General features: G+C 40.1%; 3 protein-coding genes across 3 annotated transcripts; 2 read left to right on the plus strand and 1 right to left on the minus strand.

Annotated features, from left to right (window-relative positions):
• The first annotated feature begins 377 nt into the window (after positions 1-377).
• LOC5509942 (succinate dehydrogenase cytochrome b560 subunit, mitochondrial) lies at positions 378-4,006 on the plus strand. Its single transcript, XM_048732119.1, has 6 exons — positions 378-459; positions 545-604; positions 720-818; positions 2,121-2,182; positions 2,771-2,934; positions 3,611-4,006. Exons 1-6 carry the CDS (start codon positions 443-445, stop codon positions 3,716-3,718), a joined length of 510 nt encoding a protein of 169 aa, XP_048588076.1. The 5' UTR covers positions 378-442; the 3' UTR covers positions 3,719-4,006.
• A 3,474-nt stretch (positions 4,007-7,480) lies between these two features.
• On the minus strand, positions 7,481-8,819 carry LOC5509936 (DNA repair protein XRCC2). The gene is made up of 2 exons (XM_032378985.2): positions 8,651-8,819; positions 7,481-8,428 (listed from the first exon to the last, which is right to left on the minus strand). The coding sequence occupies exons 1-2, from the start codon at positions 8,672-8,674 to the stop codon at positions 7,553-7,555; spliced, it is 900 nt and encodes a 299-aa protein (XP_032234876.1). The 5' UTR covers positions 8,675-8,819; the 3' UTR covers positions 7,481-7,552.
• Positions 8,815-20,878, plus strand: LOC5509935 (nicastrin). Its single transcript, XM_032378984.2, has 20 exons — positions 8,815-9,019; positions 9,903-10,004; positions 10,575-10,698; positions 11,054-11,142; positions 11,451-11,489; positions 11,836-11,894; positions 12,261-12,341; positions 12,695-12,833; positions 13,025-13,125; positions 13,357-13,467; positions 13,586-13,636; positions 14,129-14,206; positions 15,063-15,218; positions 15,652-15,830; positions 16,626-16,725; positions 18,045-18,143; positions 18,726-18,813; positions 18,959-19,089; positions 19,211-19,414; positions 19,911-20,878. The coding sequence occupies exons 1-20, from the start codon at positions 8,953-8,955 to the stop codon at positions 20,025-20,027; spliced, it is 2,115 nt and encodes a 704-aa protein (XP_032234875.2). The 5' UTR covers positions 8,815-8,952; the 3' UTR covers positions 20,028-20,878.
• Positions 20,879-21,600: the final 722 nt, after the last annotated feature.

A 21,600-nucleotide genomic window follows, 5' to 3' on the forward strand; every position in this document is an offset into this window, starting at 1 on the left:
AAAACCTGTTAATGGTGATGCACTGATTATCAGTCAACGGGATATAATTGGACAATTTTTAAATCGAACAGGGGAAAACAGCAGAATCATAGATTTATTCAAACCATATCGGGAATAACAAGCATGGTGAACACTCCTTAAAAATGTATTTCCTTTCACGAGGAGAAGCGATTTATGGCGAGGGACTTTACCCCTTCCTTCCCCAGGTAAAAAATAAATAATTGGATGTAAGCAACTGGGGCTTATTAGAGCTTCTATTGTACCATTTGATGGAAAATACTTTTTTCTGGACACTATGCTATAAAAGCAGAGTAGAAGTAAAATGTGAAGAAATGGGGGGGGGGGGATGAAAAGACCTTAGCGTTGCGTCGACCGACCGAGCAGCACTGGTGACCAAAACAACCGTCATGCTTTGCGAGGTGCTAGTGTAGAAGAATACAAGATGGCGCTGATGTTGAGGTAAAGATTACAACAAACAAGATAACATTTTTCTATCGCCTACAGGTTTTAACTCATTTATTCTCGCATTTGATTGCTTGTGCAGGAGCTCAGCTAGATTCCTGCGCCCGACGGTTCTTCGTCAGTCATGCATTTTAGCGAGAAGGTATGGTGAACAGTACAATTTGACTGACATAACAACTTTAGACGATTTGCGTAATAAAAGACACGGGGTGCAATTAAATTAATTTTCTTTTGATGCTGAGATTGATTATATGCAGCTTACCAATGGCTACTGCAGCTGATTCGAAAAAAGAAGACTTCTTCAAAAAGAACGAAAGGCTGAAGCGACCTATGTCTCCGTTTTTGTTGACGTACAAGTGAGTGTTTGCTTGCTGATGACTTGGGGATGGGGGGGGGGGGGGTAGGGTGTTATCTCTAAATTAATATGAGGGGGGAGCCATAAACTACTGTATAAAATAAATAATAAATCCTTTGGGGTGAAGTTTATAATCGCCCAAGATGCATTCTATTGGTACATTTGCATACCAAATAAAACCTTGATCAAATACACAAATGATTGACCTGTAGTGTATACTAAAATCTGCTTTTGCACCCCCTTTACCGCCAAAAATCTCAAGCATTTATTCTTGAAGAGCATCTAAATCTTTTTTTATGTGATTTTTGCACTTTATTCATTTGAACCCCCCACCCCCATGGTCCAGGGGAAGTGTGGGGTCAACAAGCATTTTTGAACAAGAATCTGTCCTGAGGGGGTAGGGGAATTGACAGTTTTTGACTCTTAAGACATGTCTTCACCATGAGGGCTTGGGGACAAATGAATAACATAACAAATGTATTTCGCAAAAGTCATGCCACTTTCTGGTTTGAGACACTTTCTCTTGTGTAGCAAGCAATTCCATGTATCAAGTGGCATGGCAAAAATGTGCGAAAATTGATATGAATGATAACTAACGCCAGATAAAGATAATTTTTTTCCCATTTTTTTGGTAACTGTTATCTTTATAGTTATTATTAGAAATGTACTTGCTGAAGTGTTGGTTTTGAAAGATAAGGGCTTATTTTAGATGACTTGTTGTCGGGCAGTCACCTATAGTTTGCATCTCGAGGGGTAGGGGCATTTGATTGCGGTTTTGTCCCAAAGGCATGGGAACTTTTCCTTGTTTTGTACAGGGTCAAAGTCTAATCCCCCACCCTTCCCTGGGGCCATGGGGGTGGGGGTTTCAATTCATTAGTGCATTATGACAGTGCCCCTACCTCACCCCTCTACCCTCCACACCCTTAAAACGAAACTTGTACACACTGGGTACACCTTTATTACCATTAAGGATCCAAACAAGCCACACATTCTTGCAATCAGTTTCTTGAATTCCATACTTATTTTGCCTATTTAAAGCACTGATACTGCAAGGCCAAAATGCATACTACATAAGATTTTGGCTGAAATTTTGTCCTGATCATCTTTGCTACTATTTATAAATGCCGTGACAAAAGCTACAAGTTTAATAACACCTTACAAACAATTTCATCAAAATTTTGCAATTGATACTTGTTAATAGAATTTCCTGCTTTGTTTGAATGACAAAATAACTCATTTAAAACATCTTCCTGTCATGTTTTCCATGCCCCATGTATGTCATCACGAATGTTGTGTCTGTCAGGTTTGAGTTTCCTGCTCTCCTATCTGGATCTCATCGTGTAACTGGCGTCATCATGACTACAGGTGCTGATATACAGTAATCATCACTTTCCTCCTTAAGTTATGAGGTCTCAATATAAAGCTAAGGGGTTCATCCACATGATGGAACTTCATTCTGTCCTGATTCTCTTTGGGTTGAAAATATACCATAAATATACAATTTTGCATGTCTAAACCACGCTACACTATTTGCAATTCTTTACTAATGCTTTGCTAATATAATAGAGTTCATTTTGAAATGACTGAAAAATGTCAGCTATATAGTGCTTCCTATGTTACCCTGGGCACCAATGCAAGTTAGCATCACAGTTAGGATCGCAGTTTGATCTATGCTTACCTTATAACTAATGTATTACTTTATAACTAATGTAATAACCGAAGTCCTCATTGGTTTTAGTTGGTTTTACTTCGCAAAGCAGTGTGACACATGTTAGCATGTGTCACACTGTAAACACAAACTAAAACATTTTATTAACAGGGTTCTTTGATGCCCCTTCAGCTTTTTCTATCATCCTTGTACCATCTCCTGATGGTTGCCCTTTGTGCCTTTGGCTAACCTTACCATCTCCTGATGATATGTCATCATTCATCTCTATGTGTTATATATTGCAGGCACTACCATCTTTGCCCTTTGCGCATTGGGCTTACCTGAGGGCCTGGAGCATTATGTCAACGTCATCAAGGGGTGGGAGCTTCCTCGACCTTTCATCTTCACGTGCAAGACGCTGCTTGCTTGGCCTGTGTGCTACCATGGCCTCAATGGCCTAAGGCATCTGGTAATGTGCATCATATGTTACATTTAGATAACAAAAAATTGCAGGAAAAAAGTAAATTGAACTTTACTGGGTGATGGCAGAAAGAAGAGGATATTTGATTTTAATGCTACTGCAAGTCATAAAGTTTCCATGAAAACCACATGGTCAAGCCTATTTTTTGTGCTGGGGGAAAAAGGAGCACTTGTGAATATTTCCAAATGCTATTTGCCATACAGAAACTTGTTTTCCAACTCCCAAATATCTGCCAGAGTGCTTCTGTGCTGGCATTTAAGGCCCTATGTAAACTTTATTGTATCAATGGACTTGAAGGAAAAACCATGAACATGCACACTTCAAAGAAATGGAGAAAGAAGATACAAGTTCTTACAATGACCACAAATAACATGAGGCTGAAATTCACATACCCAGATTTTGGCTTTTTAAGATATTTTTTCCTTGATCATCCTTGCGCTACGAATGAGCTCAGGAACGAAAAGCTCAAATTTCAATGTCACTACAAAAAGTCGCATCTATTTAAAAAAAAGTCGCATTTGATATTTTGTTTGATATTACTCACCAAGTACTTAGGGGAATTTTCCGCCTTATTTGATGTGAAATGAGCTTATTGGAAACGTCAAGTCGTGTTTTTCCGTCATGTCGTATCAATGTGTAATAAATATGTTTTTATTTTCACCAGTTCTGGGACATTGGCAAGGGCTTTGAGATCAAGACCTTGTACAAAACTGGCACGGTGGTCGGTTCCTTAGCCACCCTTTTGGCCATTGCTGCTGCGTACTACCTCTAGCCAATCAGATGTCACACCAAGAGAATAAGAGAGTTGTAAAGACTAGTAATATAAGTAATAACCCAGGAAGCTTTGTCTGTTTTTTCTTGTAAACAGTACAAATGTTCACAAATGCTACTTTGGTCATGAAGTGCTAGAGAGTATTTCTAACTGTCAGAATTAGCTGGAGAACATATTGTAGAGTCTATATTTTAAAATGATCTCAAACATCTGATAACTCTAGCCAATTGTGTTTAAGGTAAAAAAAATGTTTTAGAAAATACTTTATTAAAAGATCACTGAACAACATTTTATTTTGAGGTTGTTGTTGCTGTTTCTGTGAACCTTTTATTCAAAATAGATATCACCCTCCTCAAAATGTTTTTGTTGTTGCTTGTTTGACATCATCTTAAAGTACAACAGTTGGTAACTCTGTTGAATGTGTTGGGGCATCCTTGGGTGTTCACCTCACATCTTTCAATAACAAATAGGGGTAGCTACCAGGTATGGTTTCTTCGTGACACCCACCCCCTGAGCCACAGTAGGGCTCTAATTCCTTCCCCTTTTTGGTGACAAACTTTAAACACGAAACCGCGCTATAAAAGGGCCTTTGCCAGGCGTTTGTCACCTTCAGTTGTCATTCACCCTCCGAACTGACAACAGCTCACGGTAGCGCTTTATAACAATGCGAATAGAGAGGAAGATTCTTACTCTATCCTGCTTGAATTATTTCAAATTACAACAATTCATAGCATAAACTCTACTAGGAATATTCAAAAGGGCTTCACATACCGCAGAATGACAATAAACACCGGTATATGTTGAATTACAATTACACGCACTGTTACGCGATCTCTGTCTCGCAATCTCTCGCTTAGCAGCTAAAATATCCTAAATTTAAGCCCATAAGCTACCCCTGCAGAATTCCTCATTTGAAAGTAAACCTTTAATATAACAAAGCTTTTGTAAAAAAAAAGTTGTTCTAACCACTTAATAAAAGGATGAACGAATCGCACGGTACAAGCCGCGAATTATAAAGGTCAGTTATGTTTCAGAAAATAAATGAATAACGTCCCAAAATTCTTCAATAGCTCAACCCGAATCCCGAGGGACTATTGCACGCATGTTCTATACTGTGTAGCGGCTTATAGAGGTTCCTTATGTTATGTAAACCAACATACCAACAAGTATTTTTTTTTCTAATGGGTTCGTCTTCGAGATATGAAGCTTTAAGTGCAATTTTCAAATGTTCAAAGTATGATTCTCCTCGTTTTTAGGGAGAAGTCGGGCTCTGATCAGAAATTAAGCCAACTTTGCTCGCTAATATCTAAATTATATATCTTACACATATATTACATAAGCTTTTGGTCAGAGGAACTCCTTGTATGCAAAATTTTGAGCTTATATATTGAGATTGGAAAATTTCAGGTCATTTTCTTCCTCTGTCTTGCCTCTTCTGTAAGTTGTCCTGATTAGCCTGCTTGCGGCCCTTTGGTATTCCCGACATTCTAGTGGAGTGGACCATACAGATGGCTCAGGAGGAGGGGTTAAGAGGTGAATCTCAAGTGCCTTCTTGATCAGCTTAGTGCAATCAGGATGCGATAATGTGTGATTGGCCAAAAGTTTCTTGAGATATGTTGGATTTAGCAAGGGAAGGGGGATGTTTTTTAGTAAGAGAGCAGCTTTGTCTTGCTCAGTAGGATTGCTAAATAGCTAGATAGCGTAGAACAGCCTCAAGAATTACTTCCTCGTGTTTGGCCGATTTTTGGACAGTACCTTTCTGTACAACCAAGAGGCGGCTATACTCAAAGATCAGCTCTGCCAGAAGAGTGACGGGAACATGGATAAAGTGCTCAGTATCCACAATCTTCCTAAAGTTCCTCAAAATATACTTCTTTGTATCTTTCTTCAATTCTTGCAAGGAGTAAATATCTGCTATGCGCAAACTGTCGAGGGCATTCGTTTCCTTCAAACCCAACTTTAGCAATATTTTTCCACGAACTGAAAACCCTGAAGGAAGTTGGATCCGGCCAATAATCCCAGCACGTTATCTTGTGTAATCTCCATTTTGCCAGTGTAAGCAAATTCTATCAACGCTGGACAAGTTTTATCATCCAGAGCTGGTAACTCGATCTTTTTTTGCTCACAGTCTGAAAAGTGATCCGAGAACATGGCATCAAAATACCTGCAGGCCGAGGCTAATACATTTTTATGTGCCCTTCACTTCTGTCTCTTCGAAGACAAGGATGACGTCGCAAAAGCGCCCGGCTTTGAACTGCTTGTACAAACCGTCTACTATTTCACCCCCGTGCTTTGGCTTTTCTATGGAGAGAGGTTTGTCTGGTAGAGATAGGGCGCGTTGTACAGAGGGACTGCTATTAGAGGCCACGTCTTCAGTACAGGAAGCCATTTTAACAGCAATATTTCCGGGTGCACAAAAGGTACCCTGCTAGCAGAGCTTTCTTCCTCTGTTTGTTTCTATCAGAGACGCGACACGGATAAGTGAACTGATAGAAGAAGGAAGAAAGCTCTGCTAACAACACAAAATGGCTTTGGAAAGATGATTTGCCTAGAGCTACCATATTTTTCAAGTTGTTCCTTTCATTTTCTATTTTTGATGTTGTAAGGTTAAGACACAATGACCTGGTATTTCAGTGCAAAAAACATTTTCACTCACAGAACTTTTCTATTTTTGTAAGAGCGTCTGGGGTGGGGGAGGGGTAGTGAGCCCTGAGCAAGGGCAGTAGGAACAGAGTTTGTTGGGCTCAGTTCTGATATTAAACCAAGAAACCCTCGCTCTTCGTGTTTGATTAGAAAATCCAGTAAAGTCACGCTGCGTAATCTGAACTACTACCCTATGGCGAGCGAAATGTCCCCGACGCGTTATCCAAAATGCGCCGATGCCGAACAAGCTCTATTCCTACTGCCCTTGCCCTGAGGTGGTATCCAAAAATTCGGCTGTGCTTTTTATTCAACCCAATCAAAAAAATATTCAAAGTATCAAAACTTGTATTTTGGAAAGCAGCCCTTTCCAAACTTCAAATAAATTCAATGCCTACTTTTAGCTAGAAATTTTGTAGGGTACAATTCTAATTAGCCTGCGTCGCATCCAGAATATATGCCATCATTATAGCTCCAATTATAGCATATTTTTACAGATGCAACAACGGCTAAACTCTACCACTTTTTTTTCCTGGTGAGAGATAAATCCATGCGACAAAGCAGGAGACCTACTGCTGCATCCCAGCACCTTACTCACACAGCACCAAATATTCAGGGCCATAGCATTGGGTGGGGCAGTGGGGACATGTGCCCCCCCCCCAAATATTTTTAAAAATTATAAGAAAATGACCAGTAGCGGCGTGGCTGTGCCCCCCATTGTTCATTGTTTTCTCAATGTTTCTGTACCTTGCCCCCCCCCCCCCCCAATAATTCAAGGCTTGCTATGGCAATGTTATTAGACACAAACAATAGGAGACTGGGCAGAATAATGGCTACAGGATTCTATTGCTCTGTTTATCAAAACAGTGAGAACCCTTTTACTAGTTCCCATTAAAGTAGGGGTTGTCAAGACGGCGAATTTGGCATCTAACACAGGCAACCCAATTGATCAGACCATCTACATTCTTAGGGATATTTTGGCTTAGGAGTTTTATACATTTGGATTGATATGGGTAAAAGCCGTAACATCAGACAAACTAAAATATCCTAAAAATTGTTGGACTGCACACCTCCCCCCCCCCCCCTCAGCCAATCCTGGGTATGCGCCTGAATAACAGCTGATTACATGAAATTGTTTATTACATCCCTACAACAGTAGACAGAACTTGGATTAAGAGGGACATTGGTGTTTCATTAGCTAATAAATACAACACCATGTTCCTCTATAAGAAATCTGTTTGACTTTGACTCTGTCTTTGGTGATGTTCTCTGCACAACATACACAGAGCAAAACTGTGATGCCTTTCCATCGTATTCAGTCTGTTTTGTGAACATGTACCTATATTTGACAGACTGCTGCCAAGCCTTACATAAATAATCTTGATTTCTCATCATTTCTTTTGTATTATTTCCAAAAATGGCATGCACAGTGGTAAAAATAACCAAGTGATTCTCCCTGGAAAATCTGGAAAGAACACTTGTGGTTTTGCGAATATTTTCTTGTTGGTCCTGAAGACTTTCACCACCAGAACTTCTGTCAACCCAATAAAATGCACTCAAGCTGTCAATCATCATGACACAAATTTCAGGTTTACAAATGATCAACTGTTCCATTGATAGTAAAGTTGCAAGTAGTTCCACACTACTATTACAGCGTACAATAAATAATCGAGTGAGGCACTGCTTGATCAGGGTCTCACTCTCTGCCGTCTTTCCAATGTCTTTCATTTTAACGTCCTTTTCATTTGTTTGTTCTTTGTGTCTCTCTTCGTGTCTTTCAAAAGCTGTTTTTACTCTGTATTCCATTATAGCAATCAATCGCAGTATCTGGAAATGGTAGTCCGTGTCTATAAATATAACGCTGACGCCTTTACCACCTAAATACAGTTCATGCCAAGACCTTGGCATGATACAGTTGGCGGCCAAATGGAGCAACATTTCGGTTTTTCCACAGCCTTCTTTGCCATAAAACTCGACGACATCTCCAGCCTTTATACCATCAGGGATATCTACAAAGAGTTTTTTATCGAGGCCATCTAGCGACTGCTTGGATCCCAGCCTCGAGAACAGCTTAAAATAAAATAAAAATAGTCGGAAATTTTTCCATAGCTCGTGAAGTAGAATAAGAGATTTTAGTAAAATGAATAAAAAAAATCAATCAACAATGAATGACGAAATAAGTAGAAACAAGCTGCATCAGTATTTGAGTGGGATCAAGTTTAGTAGTATGTTATAACTAACACACTAGTGAGCAAAGAAAGAAACAATAAATACAAAATGTATTAAATGTACCTGCGCAGCATTCTCAGCCGCCATCTTGTTTTCTTCTCTGACCTCTGGTTTGTTTAGCCGCTGTCCAGCTTATCCAAGACTCAGTTCATATTTGTTAGAACGTTTTTTTCCGTATGCAATACATGAAAATTGACAAAAATATTAGGTAGACTCGGAAGCGAAACAAAAATTATGTTTAGCGTTCCTTTCTAAGTAAAACAAGAAAAAAATTAATCTTTGGCCGGAAGTATAAGATACCGGAAGTGCAAGAATATGAATGATCTCACACAAACACTGGAGGCTGACGGGAAGGCAAATTCAAGATGGCTGCCAAAATGAAAGAGAACTTCATCTTGGTATTTTTAATTATTGTTCTTTTATCTTTAGGAGGTAAGCGTAAACAACCTCGTCATTATGTCTATTCTGTATGTCGCTGTTGTATTATCTTTTTATTTTGCGCCGATTTTAGGTGAAATCAAAGTTGTCAAATAGGAATCGTAATTTCTTAAAACATTTTTAGCAGATTTTATTTCCCAAAACATCTTCGAATATAGACAAGACTCGTTGTTTTGTCGAGTGAAAAGATTTACACCTTTACAATTAAATGTCTTTATTGAAGTTGTTTAGTCTATAATACTGAACATTACGTTTACACTTGCACATATTATATTTCTTGCCAATAAACATCATAAAAAGTCAATCAGAAAGTCAGACAATCGGTACCACTCAGTAGAACTTAATAAGAATCGTGTGATCGATGCTAAAAGTGAAGTTATGACCTTTAGTTGATTTTTTTCCACTCCCACATACATCAATATCAACTTATTATTAACTAGTAATTTAACTAGTCATGACCTATACATCAAATATCAGTTTATTGATGCCAATCGTTGTAAGCTGATGGTCCTGATGTCTTTCTGATTACTCCTTGTTAAACTTATAAAATCAGTACTTAATCAAGTTTTTTTATTGATTAATTAGCTATCATTGATTGATTATGCAGAGTTTAATCCCTTTTCTGTATAAAAGCAGTCATTTTGAAAGTCAAGAGTCCCAACTCTCTTGGTTTTCGCGGGAGATTCCCGGTTTTTAGCCTTTATCTCCCAGCAAATAAATAGAAACTTCCTATACATTTACTGGAATCTACCAGGTAAAATTCATCGATAATTTCTTATACAGTTCTTGTATTTGAAGCACAATCTCTCGTTTTCTTAGCTTTCAAGGTCAGCAAGTATGATTCTGTAAAATTACTTTTTCCATGTTCTTTTTGCAGGAGTTCGTTCTGATGAAGTTGCCAGGTTAATTTATGAAGATATCAAGGGTGTTATCCCTTGTGTGTTATTAACTAATGCTACACATCAAATAGGATGCACATGTAAGTACGAATTATTCTTTTAAAATGTGCAATTGCTGTCCCAAACAATGCATCTCTGAAAACAATCAACATTGGTTATAATTCATCATATTTTTTTGATGTCATAAAGCACCAGGAATATTCAATGATGCTCTGTCTTGAACCCTGAGTCTGCAGGGTTCATTCAGGGTTAGTGGTGAGACACAGGATTTTTCACTCTATAATCTCTCATTGAACCAATAAAATTGAACTCCCCACCAGCTCAGATATACTTAGAGTTCCCTATAGGTATTTACATCACATCATCAATTTTCATTTGCTTCCTAGAGGGTTTGGGGTTCCACTGTGGAGTCAAGGCTGTAGCAGGGGGTGGGGCATTGGGGGCACGTGCCCCCCAATATTTTGAAAAATTATAAGAAAAATGACAAGAAGGGGCATGGCTGTGCACCCCTCCCCCCCCCCCAATATTTCTAGGCCTGCTACGGCCCTAGGAATGGAGTGTGCTTTGATCTATACCAATAAATTATTGTTTTATTCCACTGCAAGGTCACTATTCCAAACACCTAATGATTTTCCTTTTTCTCCTTTTAGCCACTATAGGTGGCCATGTAGGTGTCTTACACTTTGTCCAGTCACAAGATGATGTAGACTGGCTGTTAAATAAAGGAAAACATGCACCTTACATTCCAATTCTTACTTCTGAGATGTTTAAAGGGTAAGAAATAACCTTTTCCTGGAGACTGCTCTTTTAGCAGGGTCGTCCCCTAGATAAAGTCACCATTCTGAAAACCATTTGGATTTTCACTAAAAACTCTGTTTCTAATTCTTTGTAAATCACTGCTCTGACTTGTAGACAACCTGAACTATTGGGATTGACCAACTGGTTTTTTCTTTTTTACTTTCAACTTGTGAACAGCTACTCATATTCAAAGCACTGACTTGCTAGTCTTGTTTTTGGGTGTGGTAGTGGCGGTGGCTATGTGATGGCACAAGTAAAGTGGATATTTCTGAGAGAAAATACCAACAACCCAAAACATTGAAAATTCATCCAATTTCCTCTGTGTTTATAGGGATGTTCTGAGTTCCCTAGCCAAGAAGAATGTGATCAATGGAGCATTAGTAATATTTACAGGGCGTGATGGTGATCCCCCAAAAGAAGGTGTGTGATTTGATTGAAAATGTCCTACCCAGGGAGGTTGTCGGATTTCAGCGTGACAGAGGGGAGGTACTTGAATATCAGCATAGGGTCTGACATTTGTTTCTCATTTTTGGGTATGAAATTCTATGTATTCTCCGCACTGTTTTTTTTGGTACAGAATTGGGTCCGAAATGCTTTTAAATAAAGATAAGTGCACTCTATCAAAACACCAGCAACCCCATTTGCAAACTTTTCTCATAACATTTTAAAATTCCCCTTTTTTAACAGTATAAGGCATGTTTTGAAATGTTGTTTTATTATTTCCTCAGGGTTCTCTCCAGATTATTCATGTCCCAATGACAACCATGGTATGTCAGAACAATCTGTAAAATATTTGAACATTTTTCTATCTTAGACAAAGAATCATCAAGTTCCCTTTTTTGGAACCAGTTTTTTTTCTCTCTGTGTTTTATATCCACCCTGCTCAAAATGCCCTTTGTTGGCGGAGTATGGGGAGGGGCATGGAAGGCGCTAACCCCCTTCCCCCCATACAATTTGGAGCAGCTGATATTTATATAGACATGTTCACATCATGTATATGTCAAAGCAAGGGTAAAGGGTGCATAGCCAATTCGAAGGTCTTTGCTCCACTCTCTTTTGAGTCTGCTCTGCCACATTGTTCTATTTATTTTAACCTTGTACCTGGTATGACAGGACTGTACCGTGGGAATGCTGATTACAGTGGTTGCAAGAAACAAATATGGAACACTGTTGTGAGTCTTAATGTGTCTTTGTTTCAAGCGAATTTTGCATCTGAGTTCTATTTAGATATAGATATGACAAAGGGAGAAATTTTGGGAGTTGAAAACTTTGCTTGGAAATCATTTGGTGGAAGAAAGATTCTGGGAATTTGTGGGGCACATTTTCATGATTACAATAAAGGCTTTAAATGTCAAAAAGTAGAAAGGATAGATGTCAGACACATTCACATTGATGTCAGGTCATAGTCATCTTTAGTACTTTGGGGGTTTAATTGAATTGAATTGAAACTTTTGCCTTTCTTCTCTCTAAGAAATTGTTTTGAAATGAACTTTAGAATTATATGTATACTGTATGTTTAATTTGATATTTGTTTTCAGGGGAATGCCATGTCTTTTCTCTATTACGGAATTCCAATTTTTCTTTTACATGACAGCAAAGAAGTGCAAAGAGCAATTCAGGTGTAGTACTTACAGTATTCCCATAAGATTGCCCTATCCACACCCTCTAAAATTCCTCGTCAGTCTTTATTTTTATAGGGAAGGCAAAAAAATTTTCCTTCATATTGTGTCTCTTTTGATTTCCAGGAACATAGTTGGTCCTGAAAATTTTTATTATTTATTTTATGTTAATTTTTTTTTTTTTTTTTTTTTCGGGTCGGGGGGACAATATAGTGACATGTAGAAAATGCCACATGAGCCCCTCCCGGTCCCTGCTCCTGATATGGCCCTGAGGGGAGGAGCAGCTGTCAAAACCCTGCACCACCCCCCTTGCCCACATTCTCTGTCAGTTTTAATTGTTCCTTTCTTTACAGTGTTATGAAAAGTATAACTCACCAGTTAACCGTACTCCTGAGTACCCCCTTTGCTCCGCCCAGCTGAAGGACTTCATGTTTGCCGCTAAGGACACACCCACATGCATGAGAAAGACAAATATCCCTAACCCCACACAAAGTAAGAGTTTTGTGCACAAGGCTGTCGATGCTGAATCATTACTACTGTAACAACAGAGGACCACGGTGTCCTTTTTAACCAGGTTTTGCTGTTTTGTTATCATGTGTGGGACAGTATAGTAGGTATTTTGAATTTGACTCATATTATTTATGCAGTTGTATCTGATTTCAATGACTAATTTTATCTTGTAGATATGTTTTGTGACCCTCTTGGAGACCTAAATATCTGGTCCACACTCTACCCAATGAACAAAACACCAAACGAAAAAGAGATTGTTGTTGTTGCTGCCAAGGTACTTGAATAAAAATTTAATTTGTTTTAAGTCACTAATCCATATGTCTCTGGGGCCGGTTCCTAGAAAGCAGGTTAGCACTAACCCAGGGATAAATATGGCTATCTCGACTTGTGATTGGATAAAAAGGGCTTTTATCCCTGGGTTAGCGTTAACCTGCTTTCTAGGAACCCTGCCCTGGTCTCTGTGAAGAGTGTTTTTCCTCATTAGTTATGACATTTTTTTTGGCAGATGGATTCCAGTTCATTTTTCCATGACCTTGTATATGGGGCTGACAATGATGCTTCTGGAGTTATTGCTCTTCTCGCTGCTGCTAAAGCATTAGGAGATGCCAAAAGAAATGTGAGTCACTGTACTTTGCTGTTCATTTGAAGGTTGGGAAACATTAAGATTGCCAGGAGGTAAAGTTGTTAATACATTATTTGTTTTACTCTTAACTTTACCTTTTGCTGCATTTAAGGGTACTTTACCAGAGCCCAAGAATCCTATCATGTTTGTGCTGTTTCATGGGGTGAGTCAATGTCATACACTGCAGTTCTTTATTATACAGCTACCATGCTATATGTGCTATCGTTGGTTGATTACAGGGCTGCAATAGGCATCGGCATACTGTGGGGGAGGGTTGGGGACCATGTATGAGTCCTTAAGAAAACTTGGCCACACCCATATGTGCCATTTCCTTATAATTTTATGAAAATTAAGGTTGAGGCAAGACCCCCCCCCCCCAGGCTCTATAGGGGTTAAAGATGCTATGTATTAGCAGTACCTTCCTTGTACGCTCCACGCAGAAACTATGTAAACCTTTGCAAATAAAAAGACTCACTCAAAACTCTGATAATAACAGAATAAAGTGATATAATACTGGTTACTTGTTTGAAAAAGCAGGAAGGGGCTTTAGACTTGCAGAAAACTAAAGAGTTTTTGTTTGTTTGTTTGTTTTTTACTAGGGGAAACCTGATAGTACCCTTATTCACTCTTTATTGCTTGTGATTTCTTGCTTCAGGAAAGTTGGGATTATATTGGCTCATCCCGGATGGTCTATGAAATGGAGCAAGGAATCTTCCCCCCAAACCCCTGGAAGGTACAGTACATGTCTGCATCAATATTATTTTGTTGGACTTTGTTACAAGCTTTTTCTCATAAGCTTTTTTTAGACTACACATTACTTATGAAGAGTATTTTAGAGCACAATTGTTTTTTTCTTTAAATTATATGGGGATTTAAATCCATCCATTTTGAAAGAAGTCTCTGTATTGTATTCTCTTATCTGCATTATATTCTTTATCTTCTTAACCAGGTTTACATTGTGTTCCCTATTCTTTTGACCAGGTTCACATTGTATTTAATACCCTTTTGATCAGGTTCTCATTGTGTTCCCTACCCTCCTGTCCCTGTTCACATTGTATTCTCTACCCTCTTGACCAGGTTCTCATTGTGTTCCCTACCCTCCTGTCCCTGTTCACATTGTATTCTCTACCCTCTGGACCAGGTTTTTATTGTGTTCTCTACCCTCTTGAACAGGTTCACATTGTATTCTCTACCCTCTTGTCCCTGTTCACATTGTATTCCCTACCCTCTTGTCCCTGTTCACATTGTATTCCCTACCCTCTTGTCCCTGTTCACATTGTATTCTCTACCCTCTTGTCCCTGTTCACATTGTGTTCCCTACCCTCATGTCCCTGTTCACATTGTATTCTCTACCCTCTTGACCAGGTTCTCATTGTATTCCCTACCCTCTTGTCCCTGTTCACATTGTATTCTCTACCCTCTTGACCAGATTCTCATTGTGTTCCCTACCCTCTTGTCCCTGTTCTCATTGTGTTCCCTACCCTCTTGTCCCTGTTCACATTGTATTCTCTACCCTATTGACCAGGTTCTTATTGTGTTCTCTACCCTCTTGTCCCTGTTCACATTGTATTCTCTACCCTCTTGACCAGGTTCCTGGCGACACTGGTAAGGTGGATAAGAACTTCACAATTGGTCTGAAGAACATCAAGTATTTCATTGAGTTGAACCAGGTTGCCCTAGGAGGGGACCAGCTGTGGGCGCACACAGACCCTGTGTCCAGGAAGACGGGTGAAGTGGACAAGGAGGTAAGAACATCAGTAACCGGCAGATAATTATCCACCAGCAAGGGAAACAGCAAGCAATGGCAACAGCTAGGAAGATAAAACCAAACAACCGTGTTTGCTCTTGGTTGGTGCTCAGTTACAAACTTTTATCAATGAAATAATGGAAACATCACACTGAGACTTGATTGAGCTTAGCAGGGTTTTTTTTGTACTTACTTGCTAACCCGAAGTATCTTCAAGTAACACACCTATGTTGTTATAAAGTCGAGCCCTGTCAAAGACCATATTTCTACAAGTACCCAGATCAGATCAGAATCAGTTCTGGATATCGGTTTGTTCAGATGTTTTGGATAGTGGCTTGGTCTAGCTTATGTTCGTGATATCGGGGTGCCCTCAGTAGCAGGGTGTGTGTTCACAGCAATGGCTTATGTGATTACATTACTTTATCCCTCAGGTCCAGACACTTATGACAGCCTTACAGAAAACAGGAAAGGCGTCAAATCTCACCATCAAGGACCCCTCCCCTGGGAAGGCCAAGCCCCTCCCCCCTGCCTCCTTCCAGAGGTTTCTGATGTCTAACAACAAGATCCCCGGGGTGGTATTAACAGACCATGAGGCTAACTTCACCAACAAGTAAGTAGCTGGTATAACATCTTTAATAATCTTAAAAAAAAATATTGATTAGAATCACAAAAATCGCGTAGACGTGGATATCTTTGTGTATAGGCAGTTTTCCTCCTTTACACGCTCCTGAGAGCTCTGTTTAAAGCTTTACAACAGCTTCAAAATTAGATATCACATTGTTCCTTTACTTACCTTCAAAATGTTAATACAGTAAAAAAGCTCAGTGTCTATAGGTATAATGCATTCACAATTAAACTCTGGTATTTATGTCTCTGTTAATGCAGGGGCGGCGGAAGGGGAGGGGCAGCACCCCCCACCTTTCTGAGCGGATGTTTTTTTTAATATAGTTTTTTTAAACCAACGGGTTTCAAGCGTTACATATGCAACCCACAAAAACTTTGTTGAACAGTTTAAAATCCGTGCATACAAATCTAGGTTATTCCCCGCGTTCATATAAATAGAGCTTAAGCAGGATTTGGAAACCACCCTAAAACCACCCACCACCCCTCCCCTTGAAACCACTACCCACCCCTCCCACCCAACTTTCGCCCCCCTTCCCCCCTCCCACTTATGGGACCACTCCGCCCCCCCTCCCCCCCCTGGTTAATGTTATCATGCTTTGAGCACAATTTAGATTTAACGCTAAAATAAATATATCCAGTGCATTGCAGACCAAAACAGCTAACACTGCTGGCCTAACAATGATGGTGCCGTTTTAGCAGCAGCGGTGTCTTTGTCAGTGTTGGCTGATATTGGCGCAGCACTTATTTATTTTTACATTAAATATTATTTCTGCATTTGCAGATACTACAACAGCCGATTTGATGATCTGTTCAATGTACAAGGAAATTTCTCCCGGATCAAAAATACTTCACAAATTTATCTACAAAGCCCATTTACTGAGGTTGGTAGAGCGAGCATCCTCGAAACATCCTCTGTCTTAATTTTTAGGGCTCGGAAAAACCTCCTTCTGAAATGAACAGTTGAGCTAATTTAATGACCTCAACTGAGCTGAATTAATTGAAATAAAGTGATATGAAATGAAATGAACTGATTGGAGTACATAACTAAACTGACCAAACCAGACTAACTCTAAACTAATAAAATGAGCCCGACTGGACTAAAGTGAATTCTAATTACTAACTACTTGACTTAAGCTCGACTGGCAGTTTACTATACTGGACTGGACGTAACTCAACTGACAGACTTGAACATAACTCACCGTAACTCGACTAACTTCTTAAACTGGCCTAAGCGTAACAGACTACGCCCTAAACAAGACTTTACTGACTGAATTGAACATAACTCGCCGTGACTCGACTAACTCTTTAAACTGGCCTAAGCGTAACAGACTGCGCCCTAAACTAGACTTAACTTTACTGACTAAATTGAACATAACTCGCCGTAACTCGACTAACTCTTTAAACTGGCCTAAGCGTAACAGACTGCGCCCTAAACTAGACTTAACTTTACTGACTGAATTGAACATAACTCGCCGTAACTCGACTAACTCTTTAAACTGGCCTAAGCGTAACAGACTGCGCCCTAAACTAGACTTAAAGCCGCATTGTCACCAGTTTACTTCCGGAGATCCTACGGAAACCTCAACCGATAAAAGACAAAAGAATCTATTCGAATCCGAAATATTTAACAGGCCATCCTCTCTAAATTAGCAGTCACAAAGAAACTTCCAATAGACACACGAAATATTTTTCGTGTTTTCCGTTAAAACTTATTGGAGATTCTTACGTAATCGACCGGAAGTAAACTGGTGACAATGCGATTTTAACTGAACTGACTGACTTGAACATAACTCCTCTTAAACTCGACTAACTTCTTAAAGGGTAACAGACTGCGCCCTAAACTAGACTAAACTGAACTGACTGACTTGAACATTGTAATCAGTCCAGAACCACCCTAACCCCCTCCACCCACCCTCCTCCGTCATGTTCAAATACAGGTACCACCACCCTCCCCCCGTCATGTTCAAATACAGTTACCACCACCCTCCCCACGTCATGTTTAAATACAGGTACCGCAACCCTCCCCCGTCATGTTCAAATACAGGTATCACCACCCCCCTCCCCCCCCCCGTCATGTTCAAATACAGTTACCACCACCCTCCCCACGTCATGTTCAAATACAGGTACCCTCCTGAATTGTGCACTCGCTCTCGTAAAATCCCGTCTACGTGCCTTAGTCCTAATGTCCTTGCTTTTGTAGAAAGTCACGAAAGTTGCCAACACGATTGCCAACACTCTGTATACACTTGCCAACGATGGTCAACCTCCTAAAGAACCACTCAGCGTCGACCCCTTTTTGGTATGTATGCATAGATGGATGTACGCAAAATAGCTCAAAATTAGGCAATAACCAAAATAGTTAGATGACCTATGATTTTTTTTCATCGAGCAGGTGAAACATAATTGAAACTGTGATATTGCTTATCCAAGACAGTTTTCAAATCTGAAATGATTAAAAGAATAAACATTTTTCACATTCATTTGACGGTGGCCCCTGCCGATCCCGCTTCGTTGTTCTTCAGAAGCCGGGTTCTTCATCAGTTATATTTGTTGTTCTTCCAAAAGCCGAGTTCTCCGCCAGTTATATTCTAAGAGTTCTGTAGGGAAGAAACTATTGATGTGGGAGGTACAGTAGGATCTGTACTGATTTTCGGAAATTGTCACGTGTAATAAATCGAAGCATTATCACCCTGTTCCAGGGTCTAGTTCCGCATCTTCATTTTATATGCCCTTTGGTAAAAAGTCCTTTGGGAGCTTGATACTGACATTTGCTTGAGAAATTAGACTGGTTTAAAAACTACGTTAAGCATGTTACAGGTTGGCTTATGCGTGGCTTACGCCTGTTATAGGTTGTCTTATGCGTGGCTTACGTGTGTTATAGGTCGGTCATCTTGCCTACTGTTCATTTTACCGCGGGAACTGCCCTCTGCATCAGGAGGTGTCTACCAAAGCTGCTATGTCAAATCTTCGTAAGTAAAGAACACCCCAGAACACACCAACAATCAATATATCTTTTAACATTCTAGAGCGAAGTCGTGCGGAAGCGCGGAGGCTAGATGTCGCAAACGACGAGGTTAACACCCACCAAAAATAATTCTCTTTTGTTCGTTTCAGCGGCTTCGCCCATGTCCCGGTACGTGAGCGTCAACACCGCGAATAACACGCTGACCGTGCTCACGAATCGCATTATGCTCTACTTCACCGGCTACTATCTCCCTCCCGGCTCAACGTGCTCCACGGAAGGCGTAAGTGATGTTCCTGGAAATATATCAGGCGGATCTTTAAGAAAATCGAAGCCTCTATCATACAATACACTTGAAAAGCGCTGCAGGAAACCCGTGAGATAAAACTCTCTTTCTTTTGCAGCCCAACGTAATGAAGAAAATGCGGGGAAGCGGGGATCAAAACGGTGACATTTGCGTGAACGGGTCCGTGTATTTCTCCAAGGCGGAGTCTCCCGCCTTCGTCCTCAAGGACTACACGTCTACTCAGTACTCCACGTGGGCGGAAAGCACCTGGAACGCTGATCTCTCCGTCCGGATCTTTCTCGTTGCAAGTCCCATGAAACAGGTATTAAAACCATTATTTTTCTGTGTGATTTGTATGTAATGCCAGAGTTGAATATGTTTTAGTGTTCCTCGGGACCCATCCAACCCGCTTTCTCCCTCAGGCTAAGTTCAAACGTCGTATTATTCAGGAATCGTATTCAATGCAAATGCATGCAAATGCATGCAAATGATCAAGTCGGTTTTTTTTATCTTAATTTACATGCATTTGCATTGAATATGGCTTATGGATAATATGACGTTTGAAATTAGCCTCACACGCATATAGCATTTCACATGTGATAGGGAAAGCTAACTGTAGTGAGTGTGATAAGGTGGGATCGGGTGGGGTGGGATCATTGCATACAGGAAAGCTTCCATCCAGAAGTGGTCAAGTGTTCGTGCGATGAAGATATGGGGATGGCACTGGAGGGCAGAGGGCTGTACCTAGGATGTCCTAAATGAAGAGAGAGCTGACAGTATGCCACGTATATATCCACTGTGTTACCATCATCTTTCAGATTACAACCCTCGTGTCTGGTATTGTCGTCACACTACTCGCGTTTGGCACCGTGTTCTTCGTACACCGCAAGGCAGATCAGCTTTTCACCCCGATCGAGCTGCCGGCGGATCAGTAACCAAGAACCTATCGATCGCGTAACTCATCTAGGCTAGGGAAGGTCATATACTAGTCTGTCTAGTCTCTTATGGAATTGAGAACCATGAAGCTATCGATCTTGCAAGGCTAGGGAGACTTTTAGTGTCTTTGGTTTTTAATAAAAGCTATCATGGTTCAGCTAGGCCAGGTAGGCTATTAGTGTCTTACATACTAGTCTATCCTGAGTTTGTAACCATTACCACCGTTTGCACTGCTACACTGAAAAGTTCAAACCGCAAAGTCATACACGTCATAGACTTTTCAAAAATGCGTCTGAAGATTATCTTGCAGGAAGACTTTAGGGTATAGCGGTCGCCTATTCCCTTCCCAAGACATTGATCCATATAACGGACACAAATGTGTGCGCTAAATGAAGGATTTATTTAGAGAATTTGATATGCGGATTGACTAATGAAGAGCGTGTTTGCTTAATGGATATCCGTTGTATGAAGGTTCCACTGTGTTGATAGACAAATTCGTTCTCCCCAAGGGAATGTTCATTAACAACTGTTAAAACTTGGCAACCCCTCTTCACTGCAACTTCTTACTCGTCTAATACTCCCATGATAAGATTTCTCGCTGTCTCTACCCTTGCCTTCATGGGGCCCTAGAGCTGCGAATTTCGATGCATTGTCGGTTAAAAAAAAACAAAACAGGCACGTGAATGTATTTGCTCTTTTAGTGTGAATGAAGTTTTTCTGTATTATTGTCCTGTACGTGATGTATATACCGATAAGACCTACTTGAAATATTTTGTAATTATTTGACGGCGCTGTTTGAAGGCGCTATACACTCAGTTATTGCTTGAATAAAATGGCTATGAATATTTTATATCTGGTTCTGTTCTAATGGTTTTCTTAAGACCGTGTTACCAGTGATAACTGTCTAAGTGTAATTGTCTAAGTGTAGTAGCAAGTATATAGCTAGAAAACTTTGTTCGGGGGAGAAGGCCTCTATGTATTTCTTTAATTTGTTTTGATGGCAGACGAAGATGTGGAAAGTGACGAAGCGAGACTCCTGCTTTCTCCCAAAATACAATTACAAGAAATTTGTGGGAAAGTCCCCCTTCCCCCTCCCCCCCCCCCTAATTTTTCCAGCTGAGGCGATTTTCGAGGTGCAGCGAACGATCTCTGATAAATCGAGCTAGCACTAAAAATTCTTGGCTTTCGTGACCTTTTTAATCTTACGTTTCTGTGCAATAACATCGAACCCAGACCCCCATGGCCACCCTTAAATAAATTTGGTACATACTGCGAAGTTTGAAAGCCTTATTGTTGGAAAACACTGTAATTGATGTGCATTTTATCGATGTAACTGCCTCTGGGGAGTAGAATTCGATGTGTCATTGTGGCTACACTACTTGGAAACCAAGTAACCAAAAAATCACCAAGACTGTGAGAAACACTAAAGTTGTATAGCGCATTTTATGTAAACATTTAAATTATAGCGCATTTTATGTAAACATTTAAATTATAGCGCATTTTATGTCAGCGTTCACTCTTCGTATCTGTTGTGCCCCTTACCATGCGCGCGCATTCGAATGTGGTTCATTT

Source organism: Nematostella vectensis, chromosome 9 (assembly GCF_932526225.1).
Source record: "Nematostella vectensis chromosome 9, jaNemVect1.1, whole genome shotgun sequence".
NCBI classification, from domain to species: Eukaryota; Metazoa; Cnidaria; class Anthozoa; order Actiniaria; family Edwardsiidae; genus Nematostella; species Nematostella vectensis.

Excerpts from the sequence above, each read along its gene's own strand:
- LOC5509942 (XM_048732119.1), top strand. Across the intron at positions 605-719 it reads TCATGCATTTTAGCGAGAAG|CTTACCAATGGCTACTGCAG; the intron begins GTATGGTGAACA and ends GATTATATGCAG. Across the intron at positions 819-2,120 it reads CCGTTTTTGTTGACGTACAA|GTTTGAGTTTCCTGCTCTCC; the intron begins GTGAGTGTTTGC and ends TGTGTCTGTCAG.
- LOC5509936 (XM_032378985.2), bottom strand. The coding sequence starts at position 8,674 with ATGGCGGCTGAGAATGCTGCGCAG. Across the intron at positions 8,429-8,650 it reads CGGCTGAGAATGCTGCGCAG|CTGTTCTCGAGGCTGGGATC; the intron begins GTACATTTAATA and ends TTTTATTTTAAG.
- LOC5509935 (XM_032378984.2), top strand. The coding sequence starts at position 8,953 with ATGGCTGCCAAAATGAAAGAGAACTTCATCTTGGTATTTTTAATTATT. Across the intron at positions 11,895-12,260 it reads AACAAATATGGAACACTGTT|GGGAATGCCATGTCTTTTCT; the intron begins GTGAGTCTTAAT and ends ATTTGTTTTCAG. Across the intron at positions 15,219-15,651 it reads CGGGTGAAGTGGACAAGGAG|GTCCAGACACTTATGACAGC; the intron begins GTAAGAACATCA and ends TTTATCCCTCAG.